A 15,794-nucleotide genomic window follows, 5' to 3' on the forward strand; every position below is an offset into this window, starting at 1 on the left:
TTGATGACAGACTGGATTTGAATCCTGGCTTGGCAATTTACTGACCAGTCTAGGGTAAATGACTGAACTTTTTTGTCTTTTTTACAGACAAGGTTTTGCTGTTGCCCAGGCTGGTGCGCAGGGGCCTGACCGTAGCTCACTGCAGCCTCAAACTCCTGGGTTCAGGCCTTCCTCCCTCCTCAGTCTCTAGAGTAGCTGGGACTACAGGCATATACCACCACACCCAGCTAATTTTTAAAACAATTTTTTGCAGAGATGGGGGTCTCGCTATGTTGCCCAGGCTGGTCTTGAACTCCTGGGCTAAAGCCATCTTCCCACCTTAGCCTCCCAAAGTCTGGGATTCTAGGTGTGAGCCACCGTGCCTGGCCTAATGAACCTTTTTGAGCTTCACATTTCTCAGCTGTAAAATGTAGCTGATATATTATAGGAAAAAAATCCTTCCTGCATTCTGCCCTTCTCAATGTATACTCAACACTGACAACACATCAGAAAAGGAAGCAGAGAAAAACATCCTATGCCTTAGTTTATCCATGGGCTATCACAGAGGCTAAGTGAATGGTAAGAAGAGGCAGCGACAGACCCAGTGTACCTTAGGAGTGGGACAGTCAGGGTCTGGTGTTCCAGCGAAAACAAAAACAAACCACTTTATTTTTCCTTGAATGCGTTGCTGGTTGAAACGGACAAGCAAGGTTTTACAGAGTATGATTCTCTTAACCAAACATCCTGGAAAGAAGAAAAGAACTCTTCACAGCCAAGTGAACCCCTGGGTCTCCCTTTTCCCATCCCATCAGTTCACCTCTTTGCGATCAAGGTCAAACTCAATCCCAACACAGAGTGTCACTGTAAATTGTTTATTAAAACACAAAGCAATGGACAGTGAAAAACATCCTGATTTTTTACTTTTTGGTGGGAGTGGGGTGGGGCATGGAAGGGGTAGGGACAGATGGAGACAGCCCAGAAAGAAAGCCGGCTCTATCCACGCCCATGGTTTCCCCGGCCAGCCAGGTTCAAAGCCCCTCGATTACATCTCACTGTGCCACTGTAAATGTGTGTTGTGGCTACAAAGAGTTGGTTTGGCCTCTGCAGAGAAAGGATGGGAAACTAGAGTAGGAGCTGCAAGGGCTACTAAGAACTTGACACTTTTTCTCCAGTACTTGGTACAGAATAGAGCAGCCAGGCCCAATGTGGGAGGGGTAGGGTTGGTTTCCCGACAAGCCAGGTTAGGCCAATAATGGTTGGAGAGGCTGCCCTAAGCTCAGAATGGGCAGCCGGTGCTAGCCTGGGAGAACTCCATGGAAGGAAAAGGTAACATTCCTTTAATCCAAGGAGGGAACTAATCCAGGGTCAAATTTCTTTTCATTCCCTGGATCATGACACACCAGGGAAGAGAGAAGTCAAGAATGTTTCCCCCTGCCAATTTCTCTCCCCCCACCTGGCAACTCAGCTCTCCTTTCCCGACAGTTGTCCTTTGAAAGGACGGAAAGCACACTTCAGTTTGTTGTTGTTTTTCCTCATACTGAAATAAAGCACAGAAGCTGAAAATAGAGGTGAGAATGGAGTTCTGCTTTCCTCAGTGCTGTGTGCCCCCATCTCACAACACTGCCTGATGCGAGAGGTGCCAAGGCCCTCGCTGCCAACTCAAACAGGCACTACTGTCTCCCCGGCTGCCAGCACAATCCTGGCTCCTTGTTTTATACTCCTGGGGGAACCTGTCCCGAGAGATCCATCCTGCTCCTTTCCTGCCAACCCAGCCAGTCCCCAAATCACCCGCTCTTATCAAGATGCTCTGGCCACCCAAAGCAGGCTAAACAAAAGGCAGCTGAGAAGGACAAACCAGATCGGCAGCAAGCCGCACATGTGCAAAGGAGAAACCCACCCGCCCTCGGTGGGCAGCTGACCCATTGGTGCCAGTCTAGTCTTGTAACAAAATGAGGAAATCCAGCCCTCTTGCCTCAGGAGAGGTCTAAATACAGAAAGAGTTTTAGCTCTCTGACTGAAAAGGAAAAATTGCTCTGATCTCTCCAAAGCTTGAACATTAAGGCTTCTTTGCAATTTCCTTAGAGCTCTTTGATCCCTAATTACATCTTTCCTTAGAAAAGAAACTGGTTTCTGCTGAGATTTCTGAACAGATCCTGGGTGTTTCTGGTTCTGCTTCGGTGCACTATCACAGCCTTGCCCCAGCCTCCTTCCTCAGGGGCCACAGCAGAAGGAGGCCCAAAACGTATCTCCCCACCCTGCCTTTAAAAAAAAAAAAAAAAAACAGGAACATCTATTAGTCTCTCACTTTAGAAAGCTCACTTGCTCTCCTAGGTTCTTTTGGAGAGCCATGGAGGACAATATTACATGTTGCCACTTGATGCCATTAAGGCTCCTCAAGGCAAGAAGACACTTGAAGAATTATGTCAGAGTAGGCCAGCAAAGGGAAGGGGGAAGGAAGGATGGGAAAGTAGCCGCATGGCAGGGACTGTAGGACCTCTGCCCAGACCTGAATCTAGAGGGAATGCCCACCCTGGCTCAGAGCAGGAGAGGAAAAGGCACTGTGCTGACCGGGGGTGGGTCCTTCCCCAATCTCCAGGGAGGGTAGAGAACCTGATGATTCTTTCCCTGGGCTTCCCAAGGTGAGCTCATTCCTAGGGAAAGGGATGTTAGCACTAGGTAAAGGAAAATACTGCTGCTGTTTTCTTAAGTTCTCAGCTGAGATTCTAGAAGCCATGGCCAGGCCACTCCAGGAGAGGCTAGAGGCAGAATAAAAAGAGAAATTCCTTAAAGCAGAAGCTTCTCCCAAAAGAGAAAGAAGTCAAATCATAATCTAAAACCAGACCAGTTTCCCAGGCACAGAAAGGTGGAGGTAAACTTAACTCAAACTTCACCCCATCTCATTAAAGCCTAAGTGACTTCTAACGTGATCCCAGCAACTCTTAGGCAGTGGGAGCAAGAGAACATGATCATACTCTCAACCCAACAGGAGGCCCTGCAGGTAGGGGCTAGTCCTCCTGGGAGTCTAACACCAGGGACACTTGAAGACAACTGTCTTTCCAATCACCAGAACTCAGGCTATATTCACTGAGCAGCCTCACAACAGTAGAGATTGTTTAGAAAAATGGATCTGGTTTAAGAAAGATGAATCCCGCAGTTTCTTGGCACGATGTTTCAGTAAGCAAGCATGAGTGAGACCCAAAAGAGTCCAATTAGAGACCAGCTGCCCCGACCCCAAACCAGAGCTAGACTGCAGACTCTCACCCCATCTCCCGCAGAGGGCTTTGCATGGCCCTTCCACAAACTCAACTGCGGCCACATTTCTGGCAAAATTTAAGTTTCACCCAGACTGTCTGCTCTTGTCTTTGGCCGGCTGGGCTGAGTGGCATCTAAAACCCTGAGACAGAGCATAGATCCAATAGAAGAGCCAGGCCTCTCTTCCCGCCACCCACTAACTGGCAGCCCTCATCACCTCCCAAGCCCGGTGCAGCCTCTCAGTCCCAGCACTAGCTCAAAATACAGACAGGGGAACAAACAGTACAAAAAGCAAAAGATGAACAATAGAGTAATTCTTGACACATAACATACAAAAATAAAAATAAAGAGTGCCCCAGCCCACCCCTTTAACCTAAACTTCATGTACCTATATCTTGGAGGAAAAAAAAAAAAAAAAAGCTTTCAAGTTCAGCATCATGAGCCAGCTGCAGCCAGCCCTAGGCAGCTCTTGTTAGCCAGGTGGGCTTGGCTCCAGGGGAATCTACCCCGGCCCCCACCATACTTCTTCCTGTTTCCTCACTTCCCCTGGTTTTTGTTAGCCATAGAAAGATGTTCCTTCCTCTCGGACACAACCAGAGAGGAAAGCGCCCATCCCTGTCCCTGAGCTCAGGGGAAAGGGGTGGGCTTGGAAACAGAGGCAGAAGCAAAGCTGCTTGGCTTACAGTACCATTAGGAAACGGCCCCAGGGGTCAGGGTTTCCTTCTGAGACTCTGAGTCACTAAAGGGATGGGTTGAGGTGGAGGCGGGACCCCCTCCCTCCTCAGAGAGACCCAGGCAAACTAACAAACAAGGCAAAATGGAGGCAGCAAGTCCTCCTTCTTCATCTTGTCTAATCTATTAGCAGTGGCCCATGGCTTTGGGGAATTATGATAGAATAGGAACCAAAGCCACTGCCAGAAGCCCAATTAGTCAGGATGTCCACTGCCCCAGGCAGGTGGTCCACCCAAGGCTACAGTACCTCATCCTTTAGAAGCAGGGGAGCTTCGTGAAGCGCTCCAGGAAGTGTTCCTCTGATTGCAGCCTCAGGCCACAACCATCCAGCTGCCTGACTCTGTACCCTAGTACTGAGACGCAAGTCACAGCAAAAATAATAAATTCTCAAATGACTAAATGCTGGCCTGGAGTAATCATTAAGAGCCAAAACCCAGGACATGGGCCCAAGAGCTACTGACTTGGTCACATGAAGACCAGTTCAAATATATGGAGCTCTTAAAAAACGTATCTAATAAGGCAAACTCAAAATTAAACATATTGTAGAAAGATGGCCCTGGCTTGAGATTCTACACTCCAGCCCACACTGAAGCTAATCTTGCTGTCTGTCATCCACAAAAGTCCTTTTAGCTTGGCCGGGTCCTCCCTCATTGTTCCCCTAACTGGGAAATGGATAACAGTGACCAAAAAAGGAGGGGACCAGAGAAGCTTCATTTCCTGCAGAAATTTTTCCAGGGAATTTAAGACAGACACTTAGATGCTAAGGTTAGCTTCAGAGCCGTAAGGACTATGGCTGACTGTAAATCTCTCAGCTCATCACACCAAGACCTTGACTGCTGCCTGGATAGGGAAATGAAAGGACGGGGCGGAGCGGGGTACACACTATTAAGATCATCACTGGGCCCACATGGCCAATCAGTCTAGTTCCTTGGGGGCAGCTCTAGGCATAAATCAAAACTCGTTGGTTGAACTGTGACACACAAGGACATAGAAATAAATGAACGTCAGATACTAGACAATCTAAACAGTGGTCAGTCACTTAGTAGGGCTCAAGTCTCTGAGGTTGCTCTTAAACTACGCTAACATAAGCCTTTTCTAATCCAAAGACCAGAAGAGGCTTTTAAGGTCAAGTGTTCTGTTGCTGCAGGCTGGAAAGCATCCCTGCCCCCTGGCAGCAAGACCCTACAAAGGGGCCAGTAAAGAGCTTCTGGGTCAGGTCCTCCTGGCTGCTGGCTCAGAGACCCAGGGAGGGAGGTACCGACAAGGTGAGGTGGTAAAGGAAAAGACATTCAAGCAGAGAACCCCAAATCCCCATGTCTCCTTCCCTTCTTGGTAATAACTTAGTGGGATTGTTAAGAGGGAGAAGAGATTTCAAATGAGCCAGATTAAGAAAAAAATTGAGAAGAAATCAAGTCCCCAACAGGCACTGAAATCAAAATGATTTGTGGTAACAAGTCAGAGGCAATTTGAGGACTTGACATAAACTAATTGTCTTGGATACCAGACAGTCCTCTAACTGGCACATGTCAGGGAGATAAGTAATGACAAAGCTCAAACACTTAAGGTGGAACCATCATTGGATTAATCCAGAGAGGCTTCCAAATAAGGAAGCTTTTACTTTTCTTTTTTTTTAAATCACTCTTCTTTTTTCCTTTTGTCTTTACCATACAAATTATATACCTTGACACGTATACTCTCAATCCCAGGACATATGAAAACATATCTGGGCACAAGTCAGACCACTCAACTCCCAGTACTGGTCTTTTCAGGTAATAAGATGACATTTCCCTGCTATTAATTTCCAGGCTAAAAAAAGGAACTGTGACTGCTCTGAGTTCAGAGTCCTTTCCACCAGGTACACAAATGAGGATCCTTGAACAGGAAGGATCCAGTGTACCCTAAGTACCCTCAAGAGGAAAGAAATGGCTGGGGGCCAGCCACAAAGAGAGGACTAGGATTGAAGCAGGTCTGGGACCAGGTGGTGGATGAGGGCTGCTCTCTACTCACTCTCTTTTTATCTCCTTTAATTTTTGTGTGGTTTTTTTGTTTTGTTTTGTTTCTCCATTAATCATTATGAAAAATACAGAAACCAAAACCAACATGTTTGGTTTCTTTCCCACACCCCTCCACCGTGTTCAGGATGGTCACTTGTTCTCACAACCGGCAGAGGCAGAAGAGGGTTGGAATGAAGACTCCGAAGGCCACCAGGATGGGAAACATGAGGCTGCTGTTGTCCGAGGCATAGGGGTTGGGTGTGCGGGGGCCTGACTGCACCCGGTTCTTATTGGTCTGTTTTTTGAGATTAGACCCTTCATCATATTCTTCTTCTTCTTCTTCCTCTTCTTTCTTCTCCAATCCTGGATGAGGCTGAAGCTTTGGTACATCTAACACAAGAAAGAAAACACCTGTTAAGTAAGACCCACAGCATTGAAGTGAGATCTTCAAGAGTAGCAAATGCACTATAATAGACTCCTGTGACCTAACCAGGGTCCACAGAAAGGAGCAGAAGTAGCAGAAATAGCCTCTGGCCTACAGAACGGCAGAGACAGCCAGACGCGGTGGCTCACACCTGTAATCCTAGCACTCAGGGAGGCCGAGGTGGGTGGATCCTTTGAGCTCAGGAGTTCGAGACCAGCCTGAGCAAGAGCGAGACCCTGTCTCTACTAAAAATAGAAAGAAATTAGCTGGACAACTAAAAATATATAGAAAAAATTAGCCGGGCATGGTGCCACATGGCTGTAGTCCCAGCTACTCGGGAGGCTGAGGCAGTAGGATTGCTCGAGCCCAGGAGTTGGAGGTTGCTGTGAGCTAGGCTGACACCACGGCACTCTAGCCTGGGTGACAGAGTGAGACTCTGTCTCAAAAAAAAAAAAAAAAAAAAAGAACAGCAGAGAGCTGTAAAAACTAGTCTTTTTTAGATTTAACTAAAAAATAGTAAAAGCTCTGCCCACAGGGAGGCTCACTATTCTCCCTTTCTATCTTACTTCATAACTCCAAGAGGACAGATTGGACAGGAACAATGAATGACCTGACACCCAAAATCTAACCTTTTCAAATCCCTCCTCCTCCTTCCCACAAATCCACATTCCTTTTCTTTTCTTTCTTTTTCTTTTTTTTTTTGAGACAGAGTCTCACCCTGTTGCCCAGGAAGAGTACAGTGACATCATCATAGCTCACTGCAACCTTAAACTCCTGGGCTCAAGCAATCCTCTTGCCTCAGCCTCCTGAGTAGCTGAAACTACAAGCATGCACCACCATGCCCAGCTAATTTTTCTGTTTTTTGTAGTGACAGAGTTTTGCTCTTGCTCAGCCTGGTCTCAAACTCCTGAGCTCAAGCCATCTTCCTGCTTTGGCCTCCCAGAGTGCTAGGATTATAGGCGTGAGCCACCGCGCCCAGCCCACATTCCCTTTTGATTGACACAGCAACTTAAGAGAAGCTGGTCCCCAGAATTCTGGGTTCTCAGTACATATTACTCCTCTGTCCTGCCTCCTCCTTCTGGTCTTGAGCACAGGTCTGTCTGGTGGTAAGATATCCTCCTAGATGTCATAATATTAGCATTTAGGGGGAACATCAAGACAATAGGATGAGATCCTCAGTGCATTCAAGATGAGTTAGAAAAAGGCACAGAGGTGGAATGGGGGAGAAAAGCCACTAAGATACAAGCTTTCTCTACAAAAAATTGGGAGGGTGGCAGCCAGGATAATCTAAACCCTGAGAAAGAGACACACCCTAAGGCTGGATCCCAAGGACCAGGAGACATAAATAAGTGAACTTTTGTCCCAGTGCAGTCCAGTGATGCTAGAATCTTTCAGAGCAAACCGAAACTCTAAAGCACTACTCCCTTTACCTTTTTCTCCTAGGAAAGCTTGGAAACAGATGTCAAACAAAGAAACAGATTAAGGACAAGTTTTAGGTGATTCCAAATCACTACAAGGGTCAGGACACACCAAGAGGTACCATTATTAATCCCAATTTACAAGTAAGTTAAAGGAATTTATCCAAGACCAAACAGCTGATCAAGTGGTAGCAAGAAGATATAAACATAGACCTTACTCTAAAGCTTGTAGCTAACATCATATTATATTTTATCCTCATCCATCTGATTCCAAATTCCCCACAATTTGGCTTTAAGTGTTTCAAAAATAGTTCATCAGCTAAATCATCTCCCGAGGGTTTCCTCAACCATATCCTTCAGCCAGAATCAAAAGGCAGATCAAAACACAACTTACCGTCCACTGTCCCAGCCATGATGTAGAGTGCACAGACTTTGGGATTATCATAATACCCCTAAGAAACGGAAAACAGTGGTCAACCCCACACAGCAGCAGGCATCTTCCCCCGTACCCACTCTTTTCAGCCCATCCTCAGCTGTGAGGCAGAGTCGGGGAGTTACCTTGACAAACTCAATGTAGAGTTTCCCTGTGAAAGTTGACACCTCCCCCTGGACGCTCAGCTTCCCCTTTCTGATGCTCATAGGGATGATTTCATCATGAGCTGTGCTGTGCCCAACACGATCAAAGATATCCAGGTCCTTCACCACGACATGGCCATTCAATCGTACATCAAATACCTTCCAGGATTAGAAAAGGAGACAAATGTCAAAACCACCAGCTTCACATCCCTTCAAGCAGTTGGATATTATGCACCTGCCTGGGCTTCAAGTTCAAAAATAATGTAAGAAATGATGAGCCTTGGTGGGGGATGGGGAAAAAAAAATGATGAGCCTAGGGTGGCTAGAGTCCTTTACCTGGGCCAAATCAATGCTATGTTCCTTCACTGCCAAGGAGGTTTCATACTGGCCTTAAGGAACAAAGAATACAAACAAAAAGCTCTGCATGGAAAGAAGTAAATTCACAGGAAGGGAAAAAGGAAAAGAATAAGGCTAAAAACAAGCTGTTGAAAACCATGGTGGGAGCAGTAACCAGCAGGGCCTTAACAGGATCAATGAGTGGCAAAAACTACAATTCTGGCATTGCTTTCTGTCACCAACCCCCAAGGCAAGTGCAGCTTTGTGGGCAATGGGACATAGCTTCTCTAGAGACAGAAGGAACACAGCTCTTCCCAGGCGCTCATCTGTTCCTCCCTTCTAGGGAGGCTCTTACACTCTCTAGCCCCATAGCAGAAGAGTGTCCAAGGGTAGCATGTCCCACTGGTCAAGCGGGGCCTGAGCAGACCTCACCTTCTGCTGGGACTGTGCAAAGTAGACCTCGGCAAATTTCAACACCAGCACATAGTCCCCCTCCTCCTTGATGGGCACTTCGTAGCCAAACGTCTCCTCATTGTACCGCTCAGTTTGATATAGGATCTGGTCCTCAGGGTTGGAACGCAGGATGGGCAGTTTCATGCCATAGTCTGAGGCTGGGAACAAAAAGACAAAAAGAAAGCACATCAGAGGCAACACATAAAAGAAGAGCAGAGACCCCAAAACTGCCAGAGGCATTTCCAGGGCAGTGCTAATAAACCTCTCCACGCAAGAGGCCACCCCCTCTGCACCTGGCTCCAAACAGAACTCAAACAAAGGCAGGAATCAGACAGCCATTACTAAGGAAGAGTAAAATAAAAGAAACTAAACACTAATCACTCCAACAGCCCCTAAAACCCTCAGAGCGGAACTTTCTGAAAGTACATTAAAATGACTTTTTCCCAACTGTATGGAGAATGATGGGAAGAGAACAAGTCTAACTCATTATTACAAGAAAGTGCTACGCTGCAGCTGCCCGGTTCCCTGAAAGGGAGAGCTTCAGAGAAACCTCCTAAACAAGGGGGACAGCCAGGAACTCTATACAAGGTGATCAAGTTCAAAGAATGTTTTTTCTCATTCAGAAAGGCTCTGTGTCTAAAACAAACAGGATATCTGGTTAGGAAAGTCATTCTTCATTGTCTTTACTACAAATAAGATTCCACCTTTAGTTTTGTTGTTTTTTTTTTTTAAATAATTTTCATTTTAAAAGTTCAAAGGCTAGTAAACAGAAACAGGCTCGTAAATGAAGGGTGTGATGCTCTCTAATTTCCTTTAGATCCAAGCACCTTACTTCCCACAGATTTACAACGCTCTACCTCACCTACTCTCTTGAACGTTCCCCCAGATAAACCAACAGAAGAAAAAGAGTTCCTACTTTATCTCCAGCACCTAACACGGCACCTGGCACATAGTAGCCACTGCATATGGTTTGCTGAACGAACCAATGGCAGTGAAGGAGGTACCTGCAAAGCAGCGAAGACTTGCCATTCTATCCACAAGGTTAGACCATCTAGGGAAAGAAAATCTGCCAAGATCCTACTGGCACCTCTGGCTTAAGATGACAGAGTCCTGGGTCCTGGGGGAGCCACTTTTCCCATTTCACAAACTGACAAGGAATAAGGCAAAGTAGAAGTAAATACCTTGGGGCAGTATTGGAAGAGCCAAAAACCTCTATTGCCCCCAGGCCCCTCCCAACCTTGGTAGGAGATGAGTTATATATGTTTTCTTCCTCCCACACAACAAACTAAACTGAGATCTTTCGTCAGATATAAGATATCACATTTCAGCTCCAGAGATGATTAGTTATGCTTCCTCCTTCAGAGAGTAGCCTGACTCTTTTATCCTATCAACACAATGAGGCTTTCCAGTGCTCCATAAATCTCTTTTCCAAAGTACAGATCTAGCACTAGTTTAGTCTCTCCTCCAGCATGGAATTAAGAGTCCAAGACTGCCTTCCGATATCACATGGTGACCCTGAAAACATTTGGCACCTTGGTCCTTTGGGAGATGCCCAGGAGCAGTTATTCCCAGAGCTTTATCTTCTGAATCACCAAAACTTCAAGGGATAGGACATGGCAAAAGGTAAAAGATTAACTGAAAGACCCACTGGCTGAGGTCAAGCCCTCAAAAAAATAAACATAACTGTTAACAATTCCTGTAAACGACATCAGCCACGAGATCAGATGGACTGATGAGAGACAATGGAACAGGAAACTCATTGCACTTTTGTCTTCAGACTTTTTTCTTCCTATTTCTCCTTAAGAAATCAAAGGGTGGCTGAACAGCACTACAAAGGATGTCCTGCTAATAAGCCCCAGCTCTTTCCCAGGCTCAAAAAATCATTATCCCGGGATACAAACCTATAAAGACTAAAAGACTGCTATTTTTCTTCCAACTGAGCTCTAAGAATTTCCTTCCTCCATGAGGACCACGATCCTTAGAAACTTGGAACATTAACTAGATTTGATTTATAGATACACTGAAAATTTTGTGCATGTGTAGGGAATCTTTTTTTTTTCTTGCCAAGTGGAAAAAGTGAGAAACCGACAGTAACGTAATCTATGGCAGTCTTAGTCCCACAGCGAAGAAAACTCTGCCATGTGAACAAAAATTACTTAACAACCTTGGAATTACCTTTAAATATTTTCCCTTTAAAGCCCAAGTGGCTTTCCCAAGAGATCTGCCACATGCAAAGTTGAATTTGCCCAAGTCCCAAGAGCTGCAGCAGCAAAAAGGGTTTTTCTTCCCTCCTTAGCCTTTATGCATTCACAGCTAAACAGATTTCTCTAATACAATGAAGCGTACAGTCAGCACACTGCTGAAGTTGGCACAATATAGCTCAGACAGTTAACCAAAAAGGAAGGGGGGCAAAGGGCCTACATTATGGTGGCTGTTGCTTCTTAGTTTTTAGACAATGGAGCAGCCCAGCTCCTTAGATAATTCAGCCCAGGTTTCAGAATAAGACAAGCTTGGATATGAATCCTCACTCTGCCACCTACTAAGTAAGGCTGAACAAGTTGTTTTCTCGAGGTCTGTCTTCTCACCTATAAAATGGGGGTATCACCTACCCCACAGCGTTGTGGTAAGGATAAAACAGTCTGTAAAGAGCTTAATACAATGCCTCATGTGCAGAAACAGACACATAAGTATGCTAGCTGGGCAAGGGTATACATACCATAAGCACTAGATAAATGCCTCCACTCCAGTGAGAACACCACTGCAAAGCTCTCCTTGGCGCTCCACCCCAATACTAGGCCTCCCGACCACCAGATTCTTCTTCTGAACCACTTCTTTCTCAAGTGAGACCAGTTCCCTAGAGAATTTTTCTGAATGGACTGAACCCAAGGATTCAGGGACCTGAATTTTCTATCTGGGAATTTTTAGAACTTGGAGGGCCTACAGAGGAAGCCTGCCCATTAGGTGACAGTATAGGAAGAGAATTCTAAATAAATCCCGTGGCCTTAAGCAAATCAGAATCCGATAGGCTCAGATTCCCCACCAGCTTTTTTCCCCACTGGAGCCATGTTCTTTCTGTCCTGTTTTTAATTCCATGTAAAAGGTCACCACGCGAAGATAGAGACACTTTAACCTACTTGACAGGAGAGCTTTCAAAGTCACGTGAGAGATTTCTAAAGCATGAGAAGCTTTTTTTGAAAAGGAAAACAAGGCTCAGAGAGGTAAAGCAAGTTCCCCAAGTTCATTCAACTTCAGCAGGGATCTTTCTATGAAGAGGATATAGCCTCCCCTGAACCAAGGCAAGTTCTGTGCCCACAGGCCAAATAACCAGGTCTTCTCCTAGTGAGAGTGAAGAGGAACCCAGAATGACCAAGAACCTGGGATGTGCAGCATGCCAAAACCCCAAGATGAGCGCTTCTGAACCACTTTCTGTAGTGGTATCTCCATCTGTGGAAGCACACAAGTTGAAAAAGCCTTTCCCGGCCTGCAAGCATATAGGTAGGTATCCTCAAGGCAGAAATGAAATCCAATATACATTATTAAGTACCTTTGAAAGCATAAGCCACTAGATGCCCCGGGCCACTCACAGTCACAAGAATGCTGAACTACAAAGAAACTATAGAGAAACAGCAAGTTCAAAAGCAGGCCAAACCCTTATCGGGACCAACTTGGCAACAAATATCTGAATTCATTCAACATAGAAAGCCCTTTCCTCAGCGTGCTGAAAACAATATCACAGGCATATGGGAAAAGAAATGAGGCACACAGTTCCTACTGCAATTAGTGTACATAGCTGCACGAGGCAAGGGTCTCCAAATACCTGGCACACCCTTATCCAAACAGGGCCAGAGAAGGAAGGCAGAGTGAAGAGCTGCACTTCCCTTGGTGGGGCTGACTCCTTAGCAGAAAGAAACTAGAGAGCTGACTCCTGAGAATGGAAGTTTGTACACATCTCAGCCCCACACCTAATGCCAGCAAAATGCTACTCTCAGGAACCTGCTAAATGCAATGTTGCAACAAGTTCCTCCATACTGCAGCTGACAATGCCCCCCTCCCACTCCCTATCCATGCCTTAATACTATTACAATTCATACCCAGATTGGCAGAGTGGAACAGGAACCTCCATTTATACAATGCCCCAAGGGCCAGTGTCCGACATAGGACTCCAGTACGCATGAACTTTGGTAGGTCTCATGTAATTTTACCTGCTACAGTAAACTCCTCCCAAGAAACTGCCAACTATGAGCCAATAACCCAAGGCCAGAGTGCCTGACTGACTGCTGACCAGGCCAAAAACAAAACACCACCACCTGCACCAGCAAATTAAAACCAGAATTTCTGAATAAGGGCAGTATCTGGGGACTAAAACTGTGTGGTCTTAGTCAGCTTTATCCTCTGCACAATGGACCTAACAGGACAATGTAATCAATGTAAGGCCTGGTATCTGCTAAGTGAAAGAAACCATCTGCACGTTGCCCTCACCACTGCTATCTCAAGAGGCAAAGTCCACAAACTGTCTCCAGTTTCCTCAAAGAGCTCCTTCCTCCCTGCCCACACCCATGAAAGAGGAAGGGTCGGGGATGGAGATAGTAATGACCTCCTGCTATAAAGCCTGGCTTTGGCTGCTGTTACGGCTGCTAAAGACTGGAGCCTGACTCAGCTGAACCCAGGCTACTGCGATCTGCATGCCAGGGCTAAACAAATTCCAAGACAAACATAGACTTCAGAAAACAGCCCTGTGTCCCAAGACCCTCACAAGTATGAAAGCAATAAACTCCCTGATATAATAAACTCCAGGACACTGTAATTAACTTGGAGGAACTAAGTTAAACTCTTTAGGAAAAGCAAGAGCCAAATCTGGGCATCGTGAAAAAAGACTGAGAGAAAAGTCTGTCTCCTAGTTGTCTGGAGAGGGCATATTGCCAATTTGGCAGCCTCTGAACCCAGCATACAGCATAAATCTCCCTCCAGCACATAAAGCAAGGAACTTCCTTCTTAAACCTGTTTTCCAATCCCACTTACAGAAGAAACAGAATCTAGAGCAGATTTTCCCCAAAAAATGGTCGATGGGGAATCTACATCAGGAGCCCTTGGTGCAGAAACCGGGATCCCTATTAGATCTGGAGAGGGGACTAGGAATCTGCATTTTCAACCAGCTTCCCTGGCAATTCTTACACTAACTTTGAGAACTGTGCAGCTCTGTAAAAACTACTGTTGCTCAACCAGTTAAATCACAATCATTTCCCCCCTAAGCTGGAATCATGCGTGTCAGGACCACCTGGGATAGGTTGTAAGCGCTCTCTGATAGAATATTGAGATTCTCACACTGGTTGACCCAATTCACACACAGCTACCAGCCTCACGTGCAGGATGGCTTCAATATAACCACCCTCTGGGGGCGGCCTGCAGCTTCTACTTTTAAGCCCACATATTCTTCGCTCCAAAGGAGGACGAGGGAGGAGGCCACGATCAAACTTTCCTGGCCCATGGTCTTCGAAGATTCCTTTCTATTCTGGCTAAGAATCAAACCCCACTCCTGCACAAGGGGCAAGAGAAGCGGCCGGTTTCTGGGTCGGCAAGAATCTAGCAGGAACTGTCTAGATAGGAGAGCAGAGGCACCGATGGATGATCTACAACCCGAGAGGCCTCGAGGTGGCAAGAAACCGCCCTCATCATTACTTGCCCAGCTTGGATGGGGGCGAGGGGTTGAAAAAATGAAGGATGAGAGGTTCAAATACAACTTCTCGTCAACTCTCTGCCTTGATGGCTCTTGGTAGCTTGGAGCTAATGCCAGGCCCTGAGCTCCGGCCTGGCCTCTGAGGAAGCTGCAGAGAGAAACTTCGCTCCAGAGACGTGGCCCCAGGGTCGAGGAAGGGGTTCGGAGCCCGCAGCCCTCGGCCGGCTGCGCCCGGCACGGCAGGCCCGGGATCCCGCGGCTCGGCAGAGGGGCTCTCACCTCGGCCCACCCGGCCTTCCAAGGGGTCCTTGCGGAAGTGGATCCCGTGCACGTCCACATGCGACTCGCCGCCCGCGTTGACTGCCCAAATGACGCTCTCGGGCAGCCCGGCCCCCGCCGCACCAGCCACGCCGAGCCCGGGCCCCCTGAGCGCCGGCAGCAGCAGCAGCAGCATCAGTTGCAAGAGCGCCACAGCGGCTCCCTCAACCGCCCGGGCCCCCAGCATGGCGGCCACCACCGTTGGGGCAGCCCCCGCCGACCCTTGTCCTCGGCCGGCCGCCAGGCCGCCCCGGACTCAGAAAGACAGAGCCACGGGCCGCTCTGCCTCAGCCGCCGGGGACATGTCGTTCTCAGGCCTCCTTCTCCTCAGCCACGGCTGCCACCTCCCACCTCAGGAACAACCTACCCCTTCGCCCAGCCCCCGGTCCTGACCCTGCAGCCAATCAGAGCCCGACCCTCATTAATTACCCACCACCCCGCCGGGATCCGCCCTCCCATTGGCTGCCAGGCGCGGGAAAGGGCGTGGCCACTCCTAGGCGCCTGCCCAACCATCGGGCACGAGAAGGAGCACGCTCAGAGGGAGGGAGTTCGGTTGAAGCGGCGGTTCGGTGCGGAAGTGGCGGGTGCAGCGCCCAGGCGGCCCCGGAATCCCACAGCTGAATGGGAAAGGTGGCCTG

General features: G+C 47.4%; 1 protein-coding gene across 1 annotated transcript; it reads right to left on the minus strand.

Annotated features, from left to right (window-relative positions):
- Positions 1-835: 835 nt before the first annotated feature.
- Positions 836-15,581, minus strand: MLEC (malectin). The gene is made up of 5 exons (XM_045534664.1): positions 15,118-15,581; positions 9,144-9,322; positions 8,358-8,534; positions 8,194-8,251; positions 836-6,347 (listed from the first exon to the last, which is right to left on the minus strand). The coding sequence occupies exons 1-5, from the start codon at positions 15,341-15,343 to the stop codon at positions 6,118-6,120; spliced, it is 870 nt and encodes a 289-aa protein (XP_045390620.1). The 5' UTR covers positions 15,344-15,581; the 3' UTR covers positions 836-6,117.
- Between the last annotated feature and the right edge of the window lie 213 nt (positions 15,582-15,794).

The sequence above is a fragment of the Lemur catta genome, chromosome 21 (genome assembly GCF_020740605.2).
Source record: "Lemur catta isolate mLemCat1 chromosome 21, mLemCat1.pri, whole genome shotgun sequence".
Taxonomy (NCBI): domain Eukaryota; kingdom Metazoa; phylum Chordata; class Mammalia; order Primates; family Lemuridae; genus Lemur; species Lemur catta.

Coding starts and splice junctions, on each gene's coding strand:
- MLEC (XM_045534664.1), bottom strand. CDS start 15,343: ATGCTGGGGGCCCGGGCGGTTGAGGGAGCCGCTGTGGCGCTCTTGCAA. Junction 9,323..15,117: donor GGAAGGCCGGGTGGGCCGAG/GTGAGAGCCCCT, acceptor TTTTGTTCCCAG/CCTCAGACTATGGCATGAAA. Junction 6,348..8,193: donor CATGGCTGGGACAGTGGACG/GTAAGTTGTGTT, acceptor TTCTTGTGTTAG/ATGTACCAAAGCTTCAGCCT.